Source organism: Gadus chalcogrammus, chromosome 18 (genome assembly GCF_026213295.1).
Source record: "Gadus chalcogrammus isolate NIFS_2021 chromosome 18, NIFS_Gcha_1.0, whole genome shotgun sequence".
Lineage (NCBI taxonomy): Eukaryota > Metazoa > Chordata > Actinopteri > Gadiformes > Gadidae > Gadus > Gadus chalcogrammus.
The window spans coordinates 8034009-8061304 of NC_079429.1; the positions used below are offsets into that span (position 1 = coordinate 8034009).

General features: G+C 45.7%; 2 protein-coding genes across 5 annotated transcripts; one reads left to right on the top strand and one right to left on the bottom strand.

Annotated features, from left to right (window-relative positions):
* Window positions 1–1616: 1616 nt before the first annotated feature.
* kctd2 (potassium channel tetramerization domain containing 2) lies at window positions 1617–5531 on the bottom strand. The gene is made up of 6 exons (XM_056576373.1): window positions 4870–5531; window positions 4633–4741; window positions 3757–3848; window positions 3550–3645; window positions 3239–3364; window positions 1617–3005 (listed from the first exon to the last, which is right to left on the bottom strand). The coding sequence occupies exons 1-6, from the start codon at window positions 5221–5223 to the stop codon at window positions 2976–2978; spliced, it is 807 nt and encodes a 268-aa protein (XP_056432348.1). The 5' UTR covers window positions 5224–5531; the 3' UTR covers window positions 1617–2975.
* Window positions 5532–5993: 462 nt separating this feature from the next.
* Window positions 5994–26000, top strand: tubgcp2 (tubulin, gamma complex associated protein 2). Of its 4 annotated transcripts, XM_056576368.1 has the most exons (23): window positions 15152–15599; window positions 15756–15862; window positions 16028–16101; window positions 16244–16319; window positions 16441–16517; window positions 16885–17116; window positions 17317–17382; window positions 17508–17570; window positions 17899–18068; window positions 18175–18256; window positions 18369–18511; window positions 18796–18982; window positions 19339–19431; window positions 19743–19941; window positions 20695–20797; window positions 20927–21095; window positions 21205–21285; window positions 21654–21738; window positions 22194–22314; window positions 22828–22987; window positions 23142–23186; window positions 23315–23365; window positions 23546–26000. In XM_056576368.1, exons 1-23 carry the CDS (start codon window positions 15560–15562, stop codon window positions 24002–24004), a joined length of 2883 nt encoding a protein of 960 aa, XP_056432343.1. In that variant the 5' UTR covers window positions 15152–15559; the 3' UTR covers window positions 24005–26000. The 4 variants fall into 4 exon arrangements, with proteins under 4 accessions (XP_056432344.1, XP_056432345.1, XP_056432343.1 ...); XM_056576371.1 differs by lacking the exon at window positions 23546–26000 and having other exon boundaries at window positions 15180–15599; window positions 23315–23490; XM_056576369.1 differs by lacking the exons at window positions 16244–16319; window positions 16441–16517; window positions 16885–17116; ... (15 more) ...; window positions 23315–23365; window positions 23546–26000 and adding exons at window positions 5994–6228; window positions 6480–6658; window positions 6851–6979; ... (12 more) ...; window positions 12943–13035; window positions 13511–13674 and having other exon boundaries at window positions 14051–15599.
* The last annotated feature ends 1296 nt before the right edge of the window (window positions 26001–27296 follow it).

Genomic DNA, 27296 nt, shown 5'->3' on the forward strand with positions numbered 1-27296 from the left:
CAGAGGGACCTGACCGTATGCCTGATCCACTGGGACAAGCCTTTTACCGATGGGAAGGGAAAATAAATAAAGAAATAAATAAAAGGGGGCAAAAACATAAGTAGGTACGAGCCTGCTGGCTTTAAGGTGATAGACACCTTAGGAAGGAGAGGGGAAACACCTGTGTACAATAAAAGTCAAAAGGCACAACACCAGACACAGATGGAATAATACAAAAATAATAGAACAGCACACCACGCCTTTTCTCCAGATAGACAGTAAGATGTTCTTGGCAGTACAAATTGTCTGCTCACGTCTTGGAAAAGTATGCAGCTTCACAAATAATCCACTTATGATAGAGAGAAGGGGGAAGGGGGAAGGGGGAGGGGGGTTGCACATCGACCAAGCTCGTGTATTGAGCTGATATTTATTTATACATCGTCTATATCCATTTGTCCTGCTCATGCTAATAACATAAATGCACCAGATACATGGATAGTGTATTATAGCGTTCAACACTGGTAAAAAAGAAAGAAAATGAAACTGTGATTTAGGTATACGGGCAATGTGAGTGAATGCTTGTTCTTCATAAAAAACACACAATGGCTAACCTAAAGATTTCCAAATTCACCAGCTAGATATGTGTAATTAATGAATCACCCATAGCTTCATTATGTCGCTCTTCTCCTCTGTAATACGGCAGTAGTTACACCAGTAACAATTCACAAGCTAACTTTTAAAATTGCAATTTTGGTTAAGTGGTAACACAAAAGTATTGCTAAGACAAGTTTCATTGTTTTGGTCATTAAACATCGGGAAATAGAGGTTTATACATTTAATTTATAAAGGTAGAATTAAAAATCTCTTAATGACTATACCTAAATGGTCTCACCACTGGGGAAGATGTTTGCTCTCCAAATGTTGCTCAATTGTTGGACTTTTAAAACCAGCACTAACAGAGTAAAAGAGAGAGCATCCGAAATCAAACATTAAATAAGAACTTTAACCAGTTGCTTAACTTCTGTTGACCCCCAATAAGCAGACAGCTTTATATGCACCACCCCTTGGAGCCGAAGAGGCCTACTGTCGGGCACACTGACTTCTGTGCGACGACATGGCTGATTACGTTGGCTCGGCTACCGTTTCAGTGTACAAAGTCGTGTGAGGCGTGTGCATTTTGGTCGGCGCCACCACAGTTGCTACACATGCTGTGTGACGTGAAGCGGCGAGGCGTGCACTGTTTGAGTTAGAGATGAGGCGTGAGAGGCAGCTGCAGATAAGAAAGACAGAAGGAAAAAAAAATAACAGTTGGCATGAGAAAACAAGGCCGGGGCAGAAACAGGGTCAGGTTTTTTTTTTTTTTTTTGCGGCAGCATTAAGTTCGTCCATGGTCCGAGTCCCGATTGCTTTCCACAGGACACACGGCTATCGCACGGATATACGTCAGTTGTGAAACGTCTGCACTCTTTTTTTTTTTGTGTTGTTACAATTTTTAGATATACAAGAAAGCACAATTTATTTTGTTGTTTTTGAGGACCACAGTGGATATGCTCAATTGAAATGTATGTATGAATGTAGGTGCATGTGTGTGCATGAACGGGTGTGTGTGTGTGTGTGTGTGTGTGTGTGTGTGTGTGTGTGTGTGTGTGTGTGTGTGTGTGTGTGTGTGTGTGTGTGTGTGTGTGTGTGTGTGTGTGTATTTCAATAGCATCAGTGACCGTAATACACAGATATGAAATGAAAATGACGCAGGAATCAGTCATGACACCGCTTGCATTAAGTTCCTCTTCATCCTGTGGTATATATGTACAGACTCCTTGCATGCCTTAACCTTTGTACACAGGTTCGTTTTCGGGGTATTTTCCAGTCCACCGCATGAATTTGAATGGAATCATAACCCAGTACAGAAGTGGACGAAAGAAAGGGGTGTTTGTGGGAGCATGGCTGGAAGTAAAACTGGTGAAGGGTGGAGGGACGAGGGACGAGGGACGGAGGGGACAGAGGGGTTCCCAGCAAACCGGGTAGAGGGGTGTCCTGTAATCAGGTCCAACCAACCAAGTAGTCCCCTCCCTTCCCATCCTCGTATCTCGAGGAACTGGAGGGCGGAACAACATGAGAATCTGCTTTGTAGCACCCACAGAACCCAGCTCCTCTGGGCTTTCCATGATGTCTGCTGCCATGCCACGTTGAGACCATCGACAGGTCTTCGGGCTGGCGTGCTTAGAAGCTCACCCCGGACAATGACACAATCTCGTGGCGAGGAAGGCTCAGTCTGCTTTTGTTGCCTTTCTTCCTTTGTTTATTTTTTTGTCCTTTCAAGAGTCCTGAGGAGATAAGTCACAGATTTCTTGCAGCTGATTAAAGCCACGCACACTGACTGGGCTGGCGAAAAAAGGTCCTGTCGTTCCGTGTTCTGGCTATGTGGTGATGGGGATGGTGATGTTGAAGACCGGATCGTGGTTTAGCTCTGTGATGAGGGGTCCGTCCTCCGCGACTCCTGAACTGAGGGGTTCAGAATAAGGGCCGCACCAAAGATTCAAGGACGTACCGGGAATCCGAAGCCCTCTCAGAAATGACAGAATGCTGCCGAGGACCAACACTCTGGAGACATTGTACCGCAGGAAATATCCCCCATACTCCAACGGCGTGTGACAAAGAAAAGGTCTAAAAAAAATCAAAGACAAAACAAGGCTGCAACCGCAAGTCAGGGTTAATGTTGAAGCGCTGTGGGGAAGAGGAGTAGGAGTAGAGGAGTAGGAGTAGAGGAGTAGGAGTAGAGGAGGTGGAGGGGTAGGAGGGTATGGAGTGGGGCGCTTGGGGAAAGGCACACCAGAGGAGTGGAGGGGTGGGGGGGGGGGGGCGGTGGCAGGTGAAGGTGGCTGCAGGCGGAGGTCAACGGATCAATCGTGGCTAAAACTGTAGACAATGTCACGTGTTGCGTTGTTCCTTTTCTTGATAAACCTTCACGCCCCTTGACAGGTCCCGGTACCGCCTATTCACATCCTTGAGCCTCTCTCCTGGAGAATCTGAAGGCGGAGACAAAAATGGGGGTGGGACCGGGTTAGAACCAGACAACCTTGGATCCAGAGAGTCAAGAGAATCCACTCTGCCATTTCACCCTAAATGTAAATTGTAAAATATTTCATGTGGATGGGCTGATGGATGTTATAACACAGACGGTGGGCGCTGTGACTCCCTCACAGCACCTCGAGGGAATCATCACAGAGTCAGCTGGTCAGCTGCCCCGCGGAGCGCTTACCTTGGCCTTCTCAGTGGGCTCGATGACGATGCCATTGGTGGAGTTGTTGAGCTCCCGTGAGACGACGCATAAGAACTCTGCCTGGTCCTCGTTTCCATAGTTATAAGAGGAACCGATGCTGATGAGCTGAACAGACCAGAGGAGGAGAACAAGAGGGGAAGACGGTTGATGTGCAGTAGCTATGTATATATATATATATATGATTTGAGCCAAAAAAGGATGCCTATTAAAATAGTTCAGGGTGGTTTTATCTCAAATTGACCTCTCGAAGTTAATACCATGTTCATTGTGAAAAACAAACTTCTTCCTACCTGTTCAAACTTCCAGCCATCAGACATGGTTGAGACCATCTGTGTGAGTTCTTCTTCCTGGCACTGCAGTACTCGGTACACATGCTTAACGGGTCCCTTGGAAGAAAATAATCAACAACAACATACATGTAATACATGTCATATAATGAGTTAATATAATCATAACACACACATGCATACATGCAAACAAACACACAAGACGCTTACCTGAGATGTGCGATTCTCGTTGTCCCGTATCCTCTCTTTGACCAGCCTCACCAACGAAGCTATGTTGTAAAATTCAGCTTCTTCAAGAACACCTGATAGGAGAGAGCAGGTTTCAAAACAACTCAAAACTTGAGGATAGTATCAATAGGCCCATTCTGTTTCTGTAACTGCCATTTGTTGATCATGCCTTTTCGCGGACACCCTTTGGGTGGTCAAGGGTCAAAGGATCCAACTGAGAAGTCACCACTATGAAACCCCACATTATAATTGTCAATGATCAAATCCATTAAAGTTTACTTAAAGGACAAGTTTTCCTGTATTCTCAAGTCGAAGAATGCGTAAGGGGATCTCTGCTCCCTCATGACCGGTTGCCCTGGGCAGAAAGGTTAGCTTTGGATAATGTTAGGAACAGGTAGAGTGATTAGACAGTGCAAGGAATAGGAGACAGAGCTTACATGATGAAGGGGAAACAACATGATGGGTATTTCCAACACACACCCTGTGGGGAGCAGAGCTGTTCCCATTATTTCTGAGACGTGAGCCACATCTCATAAGAAGCCCCTGCCTTTGCCAATGCATTGGACTTCTCCCTGCAAAGCTAATAGAGAGACGCAGGGCGCACTCCCATCTGAAGCCTCGGATTATTTAATGTTTGTTGTATGTTTTTGTATATTTATTATTCAAATAAACTAGCCTAATTGTTATAAGTTCGGATAACTCTTTAGTTTTAAACAGTTTAGACAAACGATTGACTTGGGTCCGGATATCCAACCACCGTGGTTTCTGTCTGCCCGAGAATGCGAGCCCATGGAGCTGATTCAGACAATACCATAGTAGGCTAAATATTGTTATCAGCTACTTAGTATAGTTAGTTACCATCTTCTGCCAGGTTTTTCTCCATAATCAGTTTCCCGTGTCGAAGGTAGTTGAGAATAGGACCAAAGTATGTGGGGTCCCTGTCAATCAGATATGCTCCTGTCTCATCCTGTAAAAAATACAAGCAAATTAACATATTTGTGTGTGTGTGGATTCGATGTACTTATAATGAATGTCCCTGACGTATGTGTTATTGTGTGAATCAAATAACATTATCAAGAATAGCATGGCACTCACTTTGTCAGAATCCAAATCCGGATCGTCTTGACACAGTCGGAACAGGAATGATTTGGGGTCCCTACACAGTGTTTGCTTGGTTGTAACGAAGTAGGTACCACCGACATTAAGGCGAACCCAGCGCGACCCTTTCTTGTCCGCTGGTTCTATTGGGGACGATGGGCTGCTTCTTACTGGAAATCCAAACACTGATCGGCTGGGGTTGCTGGACATCCCGGGACTAGTAGGCAGGTTGTTCCGCGGGGGTATCATGAGAGTGGGCGAAGCCAGCCGCACAGAGCCCCGGACATCACGGTGCTCGGTTTGTTCTATAGTGCTAGTCCCACTCGGTTCAACTACATGCAGTTCAGCCATATTTCCTTCGTCTTGCAACAACTGCACGATTAGCAACACCGCAGGGAGACAATTCTTACCCGATTTGTAAACAGAGCAGGGCTATTGTTTTCCGATAAGGTTGTTGGCATTAGGGCGTTGCTACACGTACACGGTCGCTTTGTTCTCTCATCCGACGATGATTAAGACCTGAATATTTCTAACGATAATCAAACATTGTTAAACGCATCCTAATGAATCTTTACCTACACCAAATTGCTCATACTTGTTTATTCAAACGTTTATCAGAGAAAGACAATTCTTCCGGGTTGTAACGTGATTACTGTTTACTTCCGTTAGGACTGTATTTTTCAAATTAAGAGTTAAAAAGTCGGCTTTGTCTGGGGTCAGAGATTGTGCAGGTGGGATACGCTAACAAAATAACGCAAATAAAAATAATACTTTAAATTGGACTGATATGGGGAAGGAAGAAATGATACACAGACCTATATTATTACAAACGTGTATGTATTTATTTGGGTATAGGTACTTTTAACCGATGCACACACCAGTCTGTTATTTATTACACAGTGATCTTTAGATTAAGTTGGAGTTCACTTGTTACTATGACAAATATGAATAATAAAATATTATGATTATTGGAATAATTATTTTATCATCACTATTATAATCTGTAGTAGTAGTAAAAGTATGATACAGATGATTGGCCTATCCCTTATACTAGGAATACAATTTGCTCTAGGAATCACAAAAGATGAAATTATGGATGTCAGTTAGGTTTTGGAAAAAAAAAAAACGATAGATTTAAAACAAAAAAATTATATGACCCGGGTCGATTGTCATATTCTCAGTATTTTTTATTTATAATACATAACAAACCATTTATATAACATGAACAATGATGTAATGATAACTTTTAACATGTGGGGGCAGTATTATCCATCACTGCTTCAATTACAACTAATAAACCCCGAAGAAGAAACGCGCAGAGCGCGCCTTGTTGATGCTGTGGTTCCAGTTTGCCAGGTAACATGTCATGACTGACTGCCCTATTGCAAGCCTGACTGTACAGGAAATTAACTACGTTGTTGTTTTCCACATGACACATTTGAGGCTCAAATTGCTTCTCGAATTGATGTTCATGTATGCGTTTATTTTGATCGGTTGCTAAAAGCTGGTCGGTTAGCTCAGCATCCCCATCATCCCAATCGAAAACATAAGCAAGAATCGGATCAAATCAGTTTGATAAACCATTTCTCATCTCGTTGTTGTTGTAGCCGCTGTTGACATCCCAGCAGCCTGGACCATGAGTGAATTTAGGATACACCATGACGTCAATGAGCTGCTCAGCTTGCTTCATGTGCGGGGTGGTGAAGGAGCAGAGGGATATATAGACCTGCTGCAGAAGCACAGGACCCCATACGTCACCACAACAGTCTCTTCACACAGTGCGAAGGTGAGCATACTTTCTCTTGTCAAGCAAGCAAGGCGTCACTGAAGTCTGGCCTTTTTGTAGCCCTATTCGCAACAAGGCTTGCATGCAACATTGTTATGTGCTCCTGTTTTAGTTATCTTGTAAATTCATGCATGCAAAGCAATGTTTGTGTATTGCTCTTGCCTAACCAATGGCTCTTGCTATTATTTGCAGGTTAAAATAGCAGAATTCTCTGAAACTCCAGATGATTTCTTGAGGAAGTATGACGAGCTCAAATCCAAAAATGTCCGCAACTTGGACCCCCTGGTCTATCTGCTGTCCAAACTCAGCGAGGACAAAGAGGTAAGGAATGCAGGCAACAAAATGACCAAAAAAAAGACTATGTGGCTGTCACTGACCTGTAATAAGCCTGTGCAAGCCTGCTAGCTTTTCCAAATTGCCTACCTACCTTTAATTTTTCACCAAAATGATATGGCTGATATTTCCCCCAGATGCTTCAGTGCCTGCAGCAGAACGCCAAGGAGCGGTCAGAATCCTCCGCCAATACAACCTCCACCACCAGCTACACTCTCCCCTCCACCACCACCAAGATGTCCATGCAGGAGCTGGACGAGCTGCGCAAGAAGCTGGGCAACGTGACGGCCATCTCCAACGCGCCCCAGGTCAGACTTTAGCATTCGTTATCACTGCTGTCGACCTGAGGCAGGGTTGTGTAGCCAAAGAGGGGAGGCAGGGGACAGTAAGAGAGGGTCGAGTGGAGCACAGGAAGGATGGCGGGAGAGTGTAGGGGTCTGGGGATACAGGGGTGGTTGTGGCCCTGGTTATCTCCAGGCTTATCCAGAGGAATCGGTATCTTCTTTCAGGGTCCGAGATTGCTGAGCGGAATGCCTTAGATATGAAGCCTGTCGAAGGTATATTAGGAATATTATCAAGGATCTTGTCGCCAGGCCTTTCACACTTACAGCCATCTGAACTAGAAAGCAACTGACAGTATCACATTGAAGGGCAAGGTTCCTTTTGAGAAGCAGGAGCGATGAACCACCTTGTGTTGCTATGGTGTGTGCTGCAGTCTGCGGAGGTCACCAGGAAGAATCTAAGGGAACGACACAACAAGAAGAACCCCACACAGCTCAACCCGGTGTTTCCCAACTGGGTGTATGATCGGCCCGCTCTGATCGGGGACTTCATCACGGGTCCCTCCGGCCCTGGGGCCGAACCTGTCGTTCCTGTTGGTAGGTTGTCTGTGATGTGATCTGGTAAAGTCATCTCCCAATTCAGTTACTGTTTCATCTCACCTGCTTGTTAATGCAATAGGTAACACTTTACAATGATGGTACAATTAACCATTAATTAACATGCGTTAATGCAGTACTTGCATTACTATATAGCATTAGCATACCCTTATTGTAAAGTGCTACCATGCAATATATATTGTCAAGTCCTATATATTGTGTAATATCTTTGTGTAATTAATATTTCTCTTTGTTGTCAAGTCAATTTGAATCATCATTAAATAACCAATTATGATGCCATCCATTAAGAATCCCCTCCACGGTAATCCCGGTGGTTTTCAGCTCACCGTAGTCTCTGGTGACGGTTCCCGCCAGGTACCATGCCCCTGTCGTCTCAGGAGCAGGCCCTGTTGGAGGACCTGCTGTTCGTGCTGATCGGGGTGGACGGCCGGGACATCACCGCCCAGCCCGTGCTGGGCCGACAGAACCGCTCCTTCATCGTCAACCCCACCCTGGACATGTCCATCAAGGAGCTGGTCAACCGCATCCTGCCAGTCGCCTCCTACTTCTCCACCATCACCCGGTGAGTGTGGAGCGTGTCCGGTCAGACCCCGTCCCAAAGGACTGAACCACAGTACAACATGCAATACCACACACAGGGTAAACGGAGCTGTGTGTGTCCCGAATCATAGTAGTTACCCCAAAACACCCACAGAATAACTTTGAATAACTTCACTTATACCGCACTATGTACACTGTTGTACATATACGTTAACTATTTTATCGTTCTCTTTTTATTTTTACTTGTTGTAAAAAACAACAGCAATAGCAAGTGCATTCTGTGACCAGGGACCACTATAGGTTCCCCAACCTCTTAAGGGAATAGGAAATAATACAACTTTTATTTTGGTGAGCAAAATCCATTCGTGCATCCAACGGCTAACATAGCTGTGGACCCCCACAGGTTCGTGGAGGAGAAGTCGTCCTTCGAGTACGGCCAGGTGAACCACGCCCTGACGGCGGCCATGAGGACCCTGATGAAGGAGTACATGATCCTGGTCACCCAGCTGGAGCACCTCCACCGCCAGGGCCTGCTTTCCCTGCAGAAGCTCTGGTTCTACATCCAGCCCCCCATGAGGACCATGGAGATACTGGCCTCCATCGGTAGGGGTGGCCTCTCTGTGATGATGCCTTTCTGGAACTGTGCCTGTTCTCCTGTTCTCTTCCCCCCCTCCCCCTCTCTTATTTTGCATAGTTCTCCATAATGTAGTTTCTAAATTTAGTGTTTAATGTCTAACTTGACGGTCTACAATGGTTACAGGTATTTCGGTTTAATTAATTTTCTTGTATGGTTTTTACTAATCATAGTGGGAATATCATTGTTATTCCAAGGTTTTCTTTCTCTCTCTGTCGTGGCGCCAGAGAGAGAAAGACCTTCCCTGTGATTAAAATGGTGGTTGTGAGGCCCTGCGTCTCTATTCTGACCCGTTGATCGATGCCCACAGCGTCCTCCGTGGACAAGGGCGACTGCATGGGCGGCTCCACGCTCAGCCTCCTGCACGACCGCACCTTCAACTTCACGGGGGACAGCCAGGCCCAGGAGCTGTGCCTCTACCTGACCAAGGCGGCCAGCGTGCCCTACTTCGAGATCCTGGAGAAGTGGATCTACCGGGGTATCATCAACGACCCGTACAGGTGAGGCACGGCGTCGTAGACTCCCCTGAAGGGTACTGTGTTTGATCCACACGCACAGTGGAGCGACTCTGGGCGTCTTCAAGGAAGGAAGACTCCTACGTGACATGCACTTATAAAAGGAACTGTCAGCCACTGTGGAGGAAAAATGTTGGCTAAAGGGTGTGTGTGTGTGTGTGTGTGTGTGTGTGTGTGTGTGTGTGTGTGTGTGTGTGTGTGTGTGTGTGTGTGTGTGTGTGTGTGTGTGTGTGTGTGTGTGTGTGTGTGTGTGTGTGCACGCGTGCGCAGTGAGTTCATGGTGGAGGAGCACGAGCTGCAGAAGGAGAAGATCCAGGAGGACTACAACGACAAGTACTGGGACCAACGCTACACCATCATACAGCACCGCATCCCCTCCTTCCTGCAGAAGATGGCCGACAAGATCCTGAGCACAGGTACAGTGTGTGTGTCATTTTAAAGGTCATGAAGGCGATTTGCTTCATACCTCAGTGAGGCTGAGGAATGAAAAAACATGTCCCATCTCCGTCTCCGTCTCCCTGGCTGAGCAGGGAAATACCTGAACGTGGTGCGGGAGTGTGGCCGCGACGTGACCTGCCCCGAGGCCAAGGAAGTGCTGTACACGCTGAAGGAGCGCGTCTACGTGGAGCAGATCGAGAAGGCCTACAACTACGCCAGCAAGGTCCTCCTCAACTTCCTGATGGAGGAGAAGGAGCTGGTTTTGCGCCTCAGGTGAGCAAGGCGGCTTGATCAATGTGCAATCGGAAATGTTGTGATCTATAATCATCATGCCTAAACCAATGCGTTTTATCAAAGAATTACATATACGTTTTTGCCCAAAGAATAGGGTTAAGGTTAGGGTCATCTTAATGGAAACAATGTTGTGTTAGAATGTGGTTCACGGTGGACCAATCTCGTCCCGGGCTTTTCGTCCACCTCGTGCAGGTCCATCAAGCACTACTTCCTAATGGACAAAGGGGACTTCTTCGTCCACTTCATGGACCTGACGGAGGAGGAGCTGAAGCGGCCGGTGGATGACATCGTGCCCTCCAGGCTGGAGGCCCTGCTGGAGCTGGCGCTGAGGATGAGCACGGCCAACACGGACCCCTTCAAGGACGACCTCAAGGTAGAGTACCTGCAGAGGCCAGCCCCGTGACTGCTGGGATCCTATGGCTCCCCCTAGTGGAGGCCATGAGGAACAGCAGGCCCTGTTCTCCCAGAGGTTCAGTGTTTAGGTGTCAAATGGGCAAATGTTACAGCCAACAGATGCTTCATATATGATGGCGGTGTTTCTGTATCTCTTTAATGCGTCCAAGACAATGAATAATATCATCTACAATAAAAAAATGTTCTACTGTAAGACGGGGAGAAGAGGGTACATCAGTGTTTTATCTGTTTATCTGTTTTGTAACTTGATTTGATCAACTATTTTACAATAGTCTAGCCATATCCCACATCACACACGCACCCCCACTTTCACCACCACCGTGTTCAACATGCCAGGGCGTCTGAACCTCCATCCCCTCTCCCCTGTGTCGTGTCCCCCATGCAGATCGAGCTGATGCCCCACAACGTGATCACCCAGCTGCTGCGGGTGCTGGCTATCGAGACCAAGCAGGAGAAGGCGGTCATCAACGCCGAGCCCACCGAGGCAGCCCACACCGGCCTGGAGGCCTTCTCCTTCGACTACATCGTCAAATGGCCGCTCTCGCTCATCATCAACAGGTTGGATTCCCATGTTTACGTGTTTTTTTTTAAGTTGATCCCAATTGCGTTCTACAGTATGCCCTGTGCGGTTAAAAGGGAAACTAAATTTATTGACCGACCTACTCACTGATGTGCTGTATAATTTGTTTGGCTTTTGGAATCTGATGGTCACACTACGAGTTTAGTATAAAATGTCTATTCATCTTCCTGTGATCGCTTAAAGCCACACATTATCAAAGCCTGCTTGATTCGCTTTTGTGTATATTTTACGACTCTCATAATTCTCTACAAACTATTCCCCCCCCCCCCCTCAGGAAAGCCCTGACCAGATACCAGATGCTCTTCAGACACATATTTCACTGCAAACACGTGGAGAGGCTGCTGTGCAATGTTTGGATCACCAATAAAGACGCTAAGCAGCATTCGCTCCACTCTACTAAATGGTGCGTATTTGTATTCAAGCTAGGGTGGCTAATTGGGAAAAATCCAGACTGGTTAACCTCGATTTATGAGGGGTTTAGCACAAAGTGCGAGGTGACCTATTGTAATTGTTAGTGTTTTTATTATTATTATTGTGAACGAGGTTAGCTGGGTAGGCAGACAGGCAGACAGACAGTTGATACATCCAATCATTTAACTTGCATCGAATGAACTGATTGGACGACCAGACCTGCGACAGCCACAGACACCAAATTTGGTGTTTTTATTACCTGATTTATCGGGTGCTGTCATGACTTAAGGGGAATTTCAACAAATATGACGAAATAAATTGCGTAACTTAGCTTCACCACTTCCTCTCAGACTCATTATGTCACCATGCAGTCTGATGCAGAACATTTTGTGTTATTTTGACCTCAACCACCTCCTCCCTACCCTCCAACTCCTCCTCCCTCAACACTCTCTGTCTCCGTGCAGGTTTGCGGCGGCGTTTGCGCTGCGCCAGCGCATGCTGAACTTTGTGCAGAACATCCAGTACTACATGATGTTCGAGGTGATGGAGCCCACGTGGCACATCATGGAGAACAACCTGAAGTCTGTGAGTGTGGACACACACACACACACACACACACACACACACACACACACACACACACACACACACACACACACACACACACACACACACACACACACACACACACACACACACACACAGGTCCTAAAGTCAAGGGAGCCAACGTGTTCCCTAGGAACAGCTTGTACTGTAATGCAGACCGGATGACATTTGTAAAAGTCCAAGATCGCTAGGAATGGAACCTGTTGTTGGGGAGTCGCTGATTCCACTAGGAGGTGCTGCTCTCTAACCGTGCTCTCTCTCTCTCCTCCCGTCCCCCCCGTCCCCGTCCTGTCCCGTCCACGGACAGGCCTCCAACATCGACGACGTGCTGTGCCACCACACCAGCTTCCTGGACAACTGCCTGAAGGACTGCATGCTGACCAACCAGGAGCTGCTCAAGATCTTCTCCAGGCTCATGTCCGACTGCATCGCGTTCACCAACCACATGCAGGTCAGCAGGCAGCGCTCCGAATGAGTTTGTACTTTCCGTTGAACGATATCACGCAAAACATCGCAACGGTGAAATTCGGGTCGACCGGGGGCAGGAGATCGGGAAGAGCAACGATAACCAAAGTCTGTCCGGTGCTTTCTGTGATCCCCTCCCTGGCGTGCCATTGCAGTCCTTTTCCCAGAGCATGAGCCTGGACCGCCTGTCCCTGGAGCACGCCGCCACCGACGGGAGCAGGGACCCCCTACTGAGGGCCGCCACTAAGGTAGGAGCTGCTTGCCTGCGGCAACGGGGGGGCCAACGTTCGTGGTGCAACACTGCGGGGGTCGGGGGTAAAAGGCCGAACCATCACTGGGGGTTTCCCAGTAGTGATAAGGGGGGCCCAGTCAGGTTATGATATCAAACCCCCATCTCTAAGTTACAAATTCTTCCTGTAGTGACTTCCTGTAGAAAGACGCGGAACTGCAAACAAAAGCGTAACCAAAATAAATGTATTGCATGAATGCAATTACTTTTGCATTTACTTTACATACATGTAAATGTCCACGACAATGAGTCACTCTCCTAAATCGGTAGATTGTGGTTTTTGAGATCCCTAAGTGTGTGTGTGTGTGTGTGTGTGTGTGTGTGTGTGTGTGTGTGTGTGTGTGTGTGTGTGTGTGTGTGTGTGTGTGTGTGTGTGTGTGTGTGTGTGTGTGTGTGTGTGTGTGTGTGTATTTCGCGCGCCCCCCCCCCTCAAGTCCGCTGCGGAGCTGGCGGACGCCCTGAAGTCGGGCGGGGGCTTCGAGGCCGCCATCGGACGCTTCGACAGCAATTTCAGCTCCATGCTGCTGGACCTGCTGGACAAGCTGAGCATCTACAGCACCAACGACTGCGAGCACAGCATGATCAACATCATCTACAGGTCCCCCCTCACTCCCCTTGCTTTATCCCTCACACCAGTTGTAACTCAAACAAATAATACAAAAACGGTTAATAGGGCTGAATCTAATTCAAACCAATAATGCGACGTAATAGAACGTGATTTGCAAATCAAAAGGCTGCGATTGGCAATTTTGGGGGATTTGCGGGGATTTGTTACTGTTGCTGACTGGAGATCAGTAAGATTGATATTTATTTTTCTTTTACAATTCAATAGTTGAATAAAGATGTCGTATCAATTCATTCATCTCGACACATAGGCCTGGCCTATAGGAAAGAGCAGTTTATACGTTGACCCCTTCCAATGTTTTGTCGGTCGTACGGTTGATGAGTGAACCCGTTGCTCTTTGATTCCACAGGCTGGATTTCAACGGCTTCTACACGGAGCGCCTTTCGCGGATGGCCATCGAGAGGAGCCAGAAAGCGGCGGCGTAGAGTTTGTGTGTCCTAAATGCGATGTTTTGACAAGAAGTACTTAAAGTGTCCGCCTCCACCGCCCTCCACCGCCCTGTTCGTCAAGGCTACAATAGCAATCGGAGTTCACATAACCATGGCAACCGTTGCATCCCCTTTTTACAGACTGTTGTTTCAGTGTTGTTGTATAGAATGTATTGGAAGGAAATGTCCTGTTATTAAATATGTAAAGGACCAGGAATATTAAAGGATATCTGCTTTACTTTCTGAAAATGTAACATATGACACTCCTTATGGGTAATTTATTGTACCTACCAGAAAAACAAAATAAAAATAAGATTTACTCCTGTGTAAGGAATTGAAAACGGAATGATTTTAGAGCCTAGACTGCTGTGAATGTGAACAGTGTCTTTCAGGATGGCTGTAGGCAGTTGGGAATCTAAACGTACGGGCAGTAGCTCTGCTGCAGTTTTTGACGGAGAAATTTTTAACTGGTGTAGTTGACAAAATCTCAAGCACGGTTAGATCTTTGATCCTGTGTTAAAGGGTTGCAATGCTATGCTATGTGTATCTTCATTTGTACCATTAACATGATGAGAAGCAATCACAGCTGTATTACTTGAGCCTACAGCAAGAAGAACAACTACCTGATTTAACCATATTTAAATGTCCATTACAAAAGGCGTTAATTTTCTTTTTACATATTCAAATCATGATTAATTAGAAAAATATCAATGCGCAAAATCCATACAATATGAATGTGTTATGAAGAAATGTATAGTTAATTTTTGTGTTAGATTATTTGGAGCTCATTAAATTGACTGGTTATGCAACGTTGGGGTTCCAACAGACCTGCGGGTCACAAAACATTTGGTTTTTAACGCATTTAATTCCGTGTCGCTATTATTTTAAATGGACTGAATTTGCAAAATATATCTGATTCACTTTGAAATGTTAAGCGTTTGGTCAAAACATGTCGGTGAATACGATCTCGTCCGGAGCAGATACAAAAGTTCCGTAGCCTACCTTTTATAGGAGGTACTGTTTTTTTAATAGCTCTACATTAATTATTTAATTCAACCTCGATCTATGCGGTCGTTTTTCTTGGATGGCCAGCAAGGACGATATCTACACACGACCATCGATGCCACCCAGCGCGGATAACGTTTGTTTATTCCGCAGATACCGATTTAACAACACTGAATTACCGTAATGCCAAGAATGTGACTATTTTAATACCCCTGAAGGGATTTCCATATCGGGTCTTTCCGGCGTCATGTGGGACCACGATAAAAAAGGGTGTTCCTCTTACGCATTGAGTCGTAGCAAGTTGGCAGTTAACAGGCGGGGTTAACTGGAAGTGTATTTTATTGCGTCTTATCTATCCGTTGGTGCTGGACCACTGACCGACTTAGATGTCCGAATAATAGTGTTGGTGGGCAAGAGGACGGACCATGAAGGAGAACAGGGCATTTTTACTATGGATTACAACGGGTAAGAAAGACATCCCGGCGCGATTATAGGTCGATTACTTTATCTTTATGATAAAACATGCCATTGGAAAAACTTTAAAAAAATTAAAAAAAAACTTTGATCAATGTATAATTTGGAATGAAACTGACAAATTTGTTTTAATTGTTGTATGTCAAGTCTCTCTTGTAGAGTGCACACGAATGCTGTCACATGTGGAACGTTATGATGTTATGGTTCCTCAAAGGCTGCACACCAGAGAAAAGCGGAGTCTCTTTACAGATAAGGTGGGCTAGCATTACAACTTATATTAATATTAATAAGAAAGTAGTGGTCATGCAAGCAAAAATAAATATATATCATTTAAAATCTGTCTTTTGGTGGAGTTTTTTTTTTTTTAATCAGGACTCACATTTCTTGTTTGAACAAAATGCTACTTATTTTGTTTCCAGCTCTACCCTGATGTGCTAGGATATGAATGGACCATTGATGGAAGGAACCACACAATTCATCTCGAAAAAAATAGGTGATAACCTTTGTATTCCACTAGATATTTTAATATAAATGATAATGGTGCACAGAGCAAACGCATAAACGTTATCACACACACATGCATATGAAAGCCACGGCTACACTAACACAATACAACATCATTGTTTCGCTTGCAGCCATCTCCTTGGTAGAAATTACACTGAAACAAACTATCTGGAAGATGGAAGTCGTGTTACGACCCCAGGCAGTCAGGTGAGAATATCAAATGTCCTACATAATCTTTTGATATAAAAGACGTCTCCCTCGATTAGCCTTTACCGTGTTCGTAGAGAAACAGATAATCGTAAACATTTTTCTAATGCTTCTTCCCTAGGACCACTGCTATTACCAGGGCCACATCGAAGGCATGATGCACTCATCAGTCAGTGTGGACATCTGCCAGGGCATTAAGTATGTATGAATCACATACTGCATCTGCCTACGTCAGTGTACCTCTTCTATGATTTACTTTAATATTCAGCACCATCTTTAAGGTTGTTCAATGTCACTGTGAGCTCTGTGACGTTGGTATGAGGTCGCTACCATGACTCACTGACACTGACACTGTGTGTGTGTTTGTGTGTGTGTGCGTGTATATGTGTGTGTGTGTGTGTGTGTGCATATGTGTGTGTGTGTATGTGTGTGCGTGTGTGTGTGTGTATGTGTGTGTATATGTGTGTGTGTGTGTGTGTGTGTGTATGTGTGTGTGTGTGTGTGTGTGTGTGTGTGTGTGTGTGTGTGTGTGTGTGTGTGTGTGTGTGTGTGTGTGGGTGTGTAGGGGCTTCATAAGGGCCAGACAGCAGGTGTATTTCATTGAGCCCCTGGGAGGCACTGAAGATGGGGATCACGCCGTGTACCGACCCGAGCACCTCAGAGTCAGCAGTAGCAGCAGTAGCAGCAGTAGCAGCAGTAGTCCTGGATCCAGATCCTCTCCCAGCAGCTCAGAGGATTATGAGACGGACCATGACCTGGGACCAAGGCTATCAGGTCTCTTCAAGTCCAAATCCTGGGTAACAATTCTAATCTTTGTTTTTTGCTTTGCTTTTGAGCAAATTATCAGCATTCACTATTATCAGCATTATTACCTTAGCATGCTTTATTAACATAATGATGATAGGTTTAACTTTCAGGTGAATAGCATCAAGGGGAAGTGAACAAATCTTCAACCAAATGTAGTCAAACAGAGCAATGTCTTTCTGTGTCCGTTTAGAAAAGAGATCAAACTCCCAGCTCCCTGCGGTTTGTGGAGTTGATCGTTGTCGTCGACAACGCAGAGGTAATCCAACCCGACCTTGAATCCCTGAATCTTTAAACACAATTCAACACACTAAACTCCAAAAAGCTATGATGTATGATTTGATCGAATGATGATGTTTATAATCTTTCCTTTCCTGAAATTAGTATATTATATTTGGAAGCCAGACAAGAGCCCGGGTTTTAGGAGCTGTAAATCACATTGACAAGGTAATTACTCATGAATCACATCTGGCTTATTCATGAAGAAACGGTTTCTATGATTCGTTTTTTATCTGTTGAAGTTTTGTTGGATGTATTCCATTATTCTGATCCAACAGCTTCACTGAAGTGTATTTCAATCATTCTCTCTCTCTCTCTCTCTCTCTCTCTCTCTCTCTCTCTCTCTCTCTCTCTCTCTCTCTCTCTCTCTCTCTCTCTCTCTCTCTCTCTCTCTCTCTCTCTCTCTCTCTCTCTCTCTCTCTCTCTCTCTCTCTCTCTCTCTCTCTCTCTCTCTCTCTCTCTCTCTCTCTCTCTCTCTCTCTCTCTCTCTCTGAAGTTGTACCGAACGCTAGGCATTCGCATTGTGCTGGTGGGTCTGGAGATATGGAACTACAGGAACTACATCGACCTAGACCCCAACTCAGAGACCACCCTGGACCGGTTCCTTCTGTGGCGCCAAACCGACCTTCTGAAGAGGACACCACATGACAACGCCCAGTTTGTCACGTGAGTTTTCTTCGAACCATCTTCTCTGTGGTCAATACTCCATCGTGTCAATATTATGGTACTGGTCTCATGGACCTCAATGCAAACTTTAAACTCTTCTTTACAGTGGCGTCGATTTTGAAGGCGATACCGTCGGTTTGGCAAACAAGTTTGCCATGTGTACGGGAAATTCAGGCGGGGTCAATCAGGTATTACGCAACAACCAAGGCAAACGTTGCAAAAAAAATAGGCGTTACGGCATTACTTTTGTAATACTCTTTGCAAGAAAAAAAAAACAACAACCTTTTTTTGGTTTCCCAGGATCACCATGACAACCTAATTGGCCTGGCGTCCACCATTGCCCATGAGATGGGTCATAACTTTGGCCTTTCCCACGACTCATCGGATTGTGCGTGCAAATCGTCGCTCATCGGTGGCACCTGTGTCATGGCCGACAAGCTCAGGTGAGAGCAATGCGCTCCTGTTCGCTCATGTTATCTGTCCCCTCAGATCTATACAGTAAACCATTAACAGCAAAGAAGTTGAATCATGATGCACACTGTTTCCAAAACACATTGGGATAGCTTCGGAAGAAAAATCTGTGTGACGACATTCCATTATATCACTCTTAACGTTTGTTTGTTTATGTGTGTGTGTGTGTTGGTGCGTGCGGGCATGCGTATCTGTGTGTGTGCGTGTGTGTGTGTGCTTGCGTGTGCGTGCGTGCATATGTGTGTGATCCTCACAGAAAAGGATCCCTGGCCTTCCCCGAGTTCTTCAGCAGCTGCAGCGAGGTGCAGCTCGCCGAGTTCCTGGAGAGAGCTCAGCCCAACTGCCTGTCCAGTCCCACCGGCGCCGACACCATCGTCATCGGCCCGCGCTGCGGGAACGCCATACTGGACGCGGGCGAGGACTGCGACTGTGGCACCGCAGAGGTAATAGTGGTCAAATAAAGACTCTGCCTAGTTAAATATACTCCTCAGTCATGAATACGTGCCATTATCTCTGTCAGGGTGGTTATGATGTGTATTGTTATCGATGGAATGGATGAGACGTGCAGGCGAGGATGAGGTCATGCTAAAGGAGGACCCCTTCCCCCAATGTTGCGTATCCTCTTTGGTTAAAATGCTTGTGTTTTGGTTTCGGAAATCTAGGCAACTAACGATGAGTGTGTGGCCGCTAACACCTTCGGTGGGGGGGGGGGGGGGTCATCTTCTATTTAACCAGACGTATTACACTGGGACACAGATGCACAACCCTGCTCACACAAGTTTGTTTTCTCGTCCTCTAGGAGTGCAGGAATCCTTGCTGCGACGCAACGACGTGTCGTCTGGCCATGGGCTCCCAGTGTGCTCATGGAGAATGCTGTACCAACAGCTGCCAGGTACCATGCCCCACCCCTGTTTCCCACTACCTGGACCCATCCCTCACACAGAAACACATGTTTTCACATGTAGTTGGCCACAAACAGAGTTCAGTCCGTTCATGAGATGTGTTGACAAAAAGTGTCGACAGTGCAGTCTTTCACTCTGGCCAATCGCTATTGCTGGCGTTACAATTCCTCCCGAAAGCCGCTACGGTATAATGCTATTACTAGCCCAGGAGCTGAGTCGGTACCAATTATACGGGCAGTACATAGCGCTTAGTTAGCGTTACGTAACGCCTTTGCTCTTCTCTCCCTCAACCCCATCCTAGTTCAAAGAGGTGGCCAGCGTGTGTAGGGGGGCGGCCGGGGAGTGCGACCTACCCGAGTACTGCACCGGCCTGTCGGAGAAGTGCCCCGAGGACAGTTTCGTGATGAACGGGAAGCCCTGCCAGAACCAAGACCGCGGCTTCTGCCACGACGGCCAGTGCCCCACTCACAGCCACCACTGCTGGAGGCTGTTCGGAACAGGTACCCTCAGGCCTTGATGCCTTGGAGCCAGACGAACCCGTTGAGGTTGATTGCTGAGTTGTTGTTACTGGTATTTTAACTGGAATGGCCGCCGGTCGTGGCGTTTTACACTCCGAGTGAAATGACGGAAAAATGGATTGTCTCATGACTAAGCATGAGTTTGTGCCGCCTGTTACAAAACTTTTTGTGTTTTGTAATTGACAAGAGCAGGAAACAAGATACTCTGTTGCTTGGGGAACACAGCGGTTGAAAAACATGCTGGAGAATTTAGAGGATGTCATAATGTTTGTTTTCAAAAATCAAGCGAAAACATTTTTCTTACTGTTATCACAGCGTGAAATATCTAAAGCGGTGCTTTTCATTTTGGATAAAATCTGCTATCATATCCTGTAGTGAAATAAAAAAGTATAGACATTTTTAAATGGCCAATTGCAATGCCTGAATCTCAGGAGCTGCAATTCTTTGATACGGGTGAAGTCTGTAAATGTTAATTTCCAACCCTATTATAAATGAAGTACTGCAGAGCTGCAGAGATGCCCTGGGCAACATACATTTTTCTCTGGATGTAAGAAAACATTTGGTACAGATCCCAACAAATGAAAGATCTAGCACAAAAAAGTGCAATCCTACTAATAGTGAATCATACAATAGCTAACATCACCATCACAATAGGATTTTATCTTTCACCATGCGGCCCGGGCCCAATATCCTGTGTAACACACCGTGTCTCCGTCCCATCTGTCCCGGTCATAGCTGCCACGGTGGGATCAGAGGGCTGCTTCGACCTGAACAGGAAAGGGCAGGATGAGGCCCACTGTGGGAGGAACAGATACGGCTACATCCCCTGCACCCCCAAGTACGTCATCTCTCACCGCTTGCTCCCGATCACGCCCTGCCCTGTGTGACCTTCGTGGGACTCATGGTCCGGTCACGTATGCGCAGGACGACATAAACCTGACGCTTGTATACTTCTTCCCACTTTCAGCAATGTAATGTGCGGCTCCATCTTCTGCGAGGGAAGCGGTGACTCCATCACGGGGAAAAAGGCGGTGTTCACCATGCCGGGCAAGGCCCCGTGCCTGGTGGTGGTGGACGACGAGGGGAGCAGGCACCTGGACATGGTGCCCGCCGGGAGCAGATGTGGAGACAATAAGGTAACGCAGAGGGGGGCTGAGGCTAGTCTTCCATCATAGTGAGATGGTGGCTCATGATCCACCCCCCGCAAACACAATGTGACTCATCTCGGTCTCGTCTCTCCCACAGGTCTGCATCAACAACCAATGTGTGGACACGTCGGTGTACGGACTCGAGGACGATTGCTCTAGGAAGTGCAACAACAGAGGGGTAAGCATCAGGCAAGGGAGGAAAGAGAGAGAGAGAGAGAGAGAGAGAGAGAGAGAGAGAGAGAGAGAGAGAGAGAGAGAGAGAGAGAGAGAGAGAGAGAGAGAGAGAGAGAGAGAGAGAGAGAGAGAGAGAGAGAGAGAGAGAGAGAGAGAGAGAGAGAGAGAGAGCGAGAGCACAAGACACAGACAGACAGACAGACAGACAGACAGACAGACAGACGCAGACAGAAAGACTGACTCAGACAGACAGACTGACAGACTCAGATAATGACTCAGACAGACAGACTGACAGACTCAGAGCGACAGACACAGACAGCCTGACTCAGACAGACAGACAGAGCTGATTTTCTTTCTTTTTTCCACCTCCAGGTGTGTAACCACAAGAAGCAGTGCCACTGTGATCCGGGCTGGGCGCCTCCTTACTGCGAAGAGCAGTACGTGGACCAGCACCAAGGTAGAGACCCTCCCCCTAGCTCTGCAGCGGGCCTACTGCATGTCGTACGTGGACTGATTGACAGCGGAGGACAGGAGCTTGTAGAAATGTACTTGCTTCCAAAACAAACATTCCGTTTGTTAAGAGGAGAATAATAGGTAGTGAGTCATAAAAGTGTCTTGGCCTCTACTCTACTTAAAGAGTTAGAACGACATCAATGAAAAGAATAACGATGAGTCAATCCCAGGGGTTGAACCTACAGAAACCCTATTGGTTAAACTGGAGAGAGCAACCTTTCCTCCTTCCACCTGAACCGCCACAAGGAACTGGGAAATGGACTTTCACTTTTCTATCCATGTACAGAAAATAACCCCTAAAAATAAAACCAATGACAAAGACATGACAGTTAGCTAGAGTTGATAGCAGAGACCACAACTAACTAACTGTTGGTAACTGGCGTTTCTGTGGTTCCCCAGACCAAAGCGCGTTGATCGGTGGTGTGGTTTCAGCGCTGGTCATTCTCTTGGTATTCATCGCCGTGGCGATAGGACTGATGTGCTGTAAGAAGCGCAGGAAGGAGAAATACCCTTCCAAAAGGTAAGTGTGAGCATGAACGGAGACTCACACACACACACACACACACACACACACACACACACACACACACACACACACACACACACACACACACACACACACACACACACACACACACACACACACACACACACACACACACACACACAAACACACACACAAAAAAACAAAGGCTTGTGAAATCAAAACTGAAGGTCATAAAAAACAAAGGAAGACAAATCTTTAGTTCTCCAGTGGGGGATGTTTGGAAAAGCTTGGCAATACTTTTGTTTATTGTTCTTGAGTCAAGGTTTTGTAACCCTTTGAGATCCATTTATTGTGAAACCCAGTCTTAATTCATAAGAGATATACATTTAAAGTAATAGATGTACAATACATGTAATAACACACATAACATACTTCAACGTAACAAATGGGTATAATAGTATTTTGAATTCATAAGCATAGTATTACCACAATACTACATTTGTCCACATGGCCCGGCCTTAACGCTCGGTATATCCGTGTTCGCAGGAAGGTCCACTACACTCCAGGGAAGCTGAACCCCATGTTCCAGGAGCAGGTCTCTAATGGCAAACTGCAGATCAGCGCGCCTACCTTCATGGACAGCACGGCCACACACGCCTGCACCCCTCTGTTTGTGAGCGGGGTGCCCTGCCGGCCAGCCCCACAGGTACAGCTAACCATAGTTTGTACAAGTAGTTGATAGTACTAATAAATACAATGTTTGTACTGCCAGACAATGGCGTTAACCATAGCCATGTGTTAACAGTTTAACAATGGGGAACAGAATTGTTTTTTATGACATTGTTCTTTCCCTTTCTCAGCCGCCACAGAAATCAACAGAGTCTAACGCTGCTCAATCTGAGTCGGTATGTTGTCGTCTCTCTTCATCATTCGTCACAGTTTACATGTTGATGCAATGTGTCTGTGGTATCTGTTTTTAATCATGTTTGCTCAATGAAATGGAACTGGAAAAGGAATGTTTATCTTTTCTCAGCTGAAAACAGAACCTCCTTGTAGATCCCCACCACCCTTGAATAGCAAGCAGGTGAGTCACTGAACCAAAGAGAAACACAGCATTAATCTTCTTAATCTCTTTATCTCATTTCTGGGGGAAAAAGTGGTCCCATACCGAGAAAAGCTAAAGTGGAGCCTGTCTATTTCAACAAAGACGCCATTGTGTGTTCAATTGTATTATACAAACCTGACCTTTTGAACTCCTTCACAGTGTTTACCGTCCAAAACGATTGCGCCACCAGTGATGATCTCAGAGAAGTACAGCCCTTCTCCTGATCACTCAATAAAGTCCAGCCCTTCCCCGGTATTGTCCAGTTCATCACGGGTCTCCTCAGCCAAGCCCAGCCCCCCACCGACCCCGTCAGCAAAGCCTACTCCTTCTATATACCGTCCAGTCATTTCCAGTCCACGACTAGTTCACCAAGTCCACTGCAGTCCTTCTCTGGTCCGGTCCAACCCTCCACCCCCAGTCCCCCCAGTCAAACCCAGTCCTTCTCTGGTCCGGTCCAATCCACCACCAGTCCCTTCTACGAAGCCCAGTCCTTCTATGATCCGGTCCAACCCTCCACCACTCCCCCCAGTCAAGCCCAGTCCATCTCCCGTCCGTCCAGTCAAATCCAGCAGTGCTTCCCCCATTCCTCCAGTGAAGCCATCCTCTTTCAAGACATGAATGTCCACAGAGGTGTGTCTTCATCTCAGTGAGTGATGCTGCTACTCTGTACGGTTCCATGTATTTAACCCCCTTATAGAGTGTGTTGTACAGCCTCTCCTGCTGGCCCAGAAAGGCTTCAAGGCAAAGGCGGACAATTGGCAGGACCCAGGGTTCTGAAGAAGAGCTTCCTGTGAGCAGCAACAACAGGAAGTCAACATAAGTCTTGTATGACTTGCGCTTATACAAACATTGTGGAACCCATCTAATGATCAAAGACTGATTTGCTTATTTATTTAAGAGGAGAAGAAAGTTCCTTTTGAAGAGCCGTCTTTATTATGCACCTTTTTTTAATGAGAAAGGAGACTCTTTCATACATGTTATTTTTTCTGCTCATTTGGTTCAAACGGCAGTCTGTGCCTTACAAAATCTGCTCCTTGCTTCTGCAGACGTGCTTCTACACTTCCTAAAACTCAATGGTACCGGCGTTTTTTTTCACTTTTCTCATGAAATAATTTATTATTTTGCCGTAACCTTTAAAGCATTCCCATCTCTACTTGTGTTGCAACTATGCCTCCATGACTTGGTGGCAACTAGACGAACCTGATGAACCAAATCATCCGTGTTCTGGCAGCCAGCGGCCTATTGGTCTGTGGAGTATAATGATCATGAGCTCCACGCCTGAGAAGGACCATAGAGCTTCCAGTACAGTCACTTCAGTGTTATTGGCAGATGCTCCACAATAGAGCAGTGTGTTTATATGCCTCATGTATGTACGTCTATACGGATGAGAAAATGAATGTATTTACGGGGTAAAACAACCACACTTGAAACATTTGAGAATCTTTGTACACCTCGGCAAAGTGCCGGACGTGCGAGACACGGGAAAAACGATTTACACGAGGAGCACTTTAGCACTGCTTCAGTCGTGTTATAAAGTTGACTCATTGATAAATCGTAAAAGTGCATTTTCTCATATGTTTTTTTGTTAGTCTCAAAGGAGCTCTGATTTCTTTGTAAATCACCAGTTTGTACATGTGTGTTTTGTACAAAAGAGTCAGTTATAAGTCAAAAAAAATAATAATCGAAATTGAATGATGTGTTACATTCAGGGTTGGCTAGTAACACTTCACATGTTTAAGCCTTCATCCAGTATTCTGCATTCCTTTGCTTCATACCTTTCCAGTGGGAGTATATAGTGTTAAGTGCATATCAAAGGGCGGAAAAGCCAGTGTTCCAGTGTGTACTTCACTGCATAAACAGTTTCTTCTCATTACAGTTTTGCAACCCGTAATGTAAACACATGAGATGAAGTAGAAGTCGATATAAACAGTACTGCTTGTGAAAACAGAACCAGCTCTTCATCTGCTGGGAGAAATAGATCTGAGGCTCCTTGAAACGTTGATCAATTTCTATTGCATACACCAATGTCAAATGTAATCGTTATTGTTTCATATCCCGATGAGGCAAGAAGGTGTACGAACGCAACCTTGTGTCTCGAGTACAGCCACTGCTAATGATTACAACAACCCTATGGTCTCAAAGAGTCCCCACCGTGGGATGAGCTGATGGGCTGCACAGGGATTACATCAGCAGTTTTACATTTCTCTTTGTATCCCGCTAAACAGTGATCCACATCCTTATCCTTTTCAAATCCTTTTTTTTCACATAACAGCTGTCCAAATAAGGACAGCACACAAAGATAGATGGATAGACAATGATGTGCCTTAACTCAACTGAGCACAAGCGAGAGGAGTATCTCGTGCGCCAATGTTTTTTTGTATTACTGCATAAATTCAACTGAAGTGAAACATTTTGCAATGGAAATAAAAGACGATATCTCTTGCAACGTCTAAGCGTTTTTCCTGCTGTTAGGACGCATTGGCTTCCCTCGGTATAGCTCTATCTCACCAAACAGCTCACTGAAGACGTGGCCAAGTTACAAGTAAGAGCGGAGTCCTTATTTACAGGCGTCTTTAGAGTGAGTCAAGGAAACAGACTGGGAAGCAGGCACAGTGAGTCAGCATCCCGCTTGTCTGCTCAACCACAGACTCGTGCAGAAATAGCAGGAGTTCTTCATTATCAACATGGGCACAACGTATAGGGTTATATTGTCCCACAGACAATACATACAATGGGTTAGTGGCTTGGGACAAAAGTGGGGTTTTATAGGTTAAAATAAACTCAATAAAAATAAAAAGTCACGACGGAGGGCAGAGTTTGCGTTTTCTTTCATTTTTTAAAATGGAAAACAGACATGATGTTGTCTGGTACTTAAATGAAGACGCAGTCTAATGTCACTCAGCAGTGTGGATCTTCTATGGTCTGTTGTGATGCTCAGGCCAGCAGAGGTTAAATGCTAGACGATGTGTTCCACTGTGGAATACAAAGCTCCCTCTGAACTGAGATCTCTATTTTCTCCACGTGCACAACAAACAACCGTGGTCTAGACCAGTTTACTAAATGGAAAATTCTCTGAAAACACGATCATGTTTTAAGAATTGGAAGAGAAATGCGTGTTTGTCTCTTAGAAAAAAAAAAAAAAAAAGAGGCAAAACCTCAGCCATGGCCTCATTTCCCCTTTCTTGTAGAGCAAAGTTGTATTTCATTTGAGCACTTTTAAAGGAAAAATAAGAAAGGGTTTTATGGTTTGTGTTTTTGGTCACAATTAATACACAAAAACTAAGATGTAAACACCTGTCAGCCATATATGGGCTTGTGAGTTGCATTGTATGGAATGCAGGGCCCATGTAGGGGGCTGTAATCATACAAGGAATCTGGCTCATTCACAAAACCGCATCTGAACCTCATGTTAAAGAATAACGTCATCTTCAGACTTGTTTTGCAGGACAGCAAGGTCCCAACTAGTTTTATAGCCTGATCATGCCAGAGTCTCACAGCAGAACAGGTTAAGAAACTGTGAATATACAGAGTTGTTATATTCTGCTGCCTTGGATTGCAGGTCTTGCAACACCAGACATCGAAAGCACAAGAGTTTCCACAGAAAATAACTAACCCCTGATGTCCTTGTAAAATGAAGAGCAGACTGAGAATCGGGTCAACCACCACTGGGGTTTATTCGGATCTTTGGTCACTTATAATTAAGGGCTATTTTTGGAGGTTCAACAGGATGGTCCCAACATTATGTTCCATGGCTAAGAGATTGTTCTACGTCTAACAGTATGTTAGACGTAGATGGGATAATGTGGTGGGATAAGGTATTTCCTGCAGTGTCTCTTTCTGACACACACACACACACACACACACACACACACACACACACACACACACACACACACACACACACACACAC

Coding starts and splice junctions, on each gene's coding strand:
- tubgcp2 (XM_056576368.1), top strand. CDS start 15,560: ATGAAGGAGAACAGGGCATTTTTACTATGGATTACAACGG. Junction 15,863..16,027: donor GGAGTCTCTTTACAGATAAG/GTGGGCTAGCAT, acceptor TTTTGTTTCCAG/CTCTACCCTGATGTGCTAGG. Junction 17,571..17,898: donor CTGTAAATCACATTGACAAG/GTAATTACTCAT, acceptor CTCTCTCTGAAG/TTGTACCGAACGCTAGGCAT.
- kctd2 (XM_056576373.1), bottom strand. CDS start 5,223: ATGGCTGAACTGCATGTAGTTGAACCGAGTGGGACTAGCACTATAGAA. Junction 4,742..4,869: donor CGGATTTGGATTCTGACAAA/GTGAGTGCCATG, acceptor TATTTTTTACAG/GATGAGACAGGAGCATATCT. Junction 3,365..3,549: donor ATGGCTGGAAGTTTGAACAG/GTAGGAAGAAGT, acceptor TGGTCTGTTCAG/CTCATCAGCATCGGTTCCTC.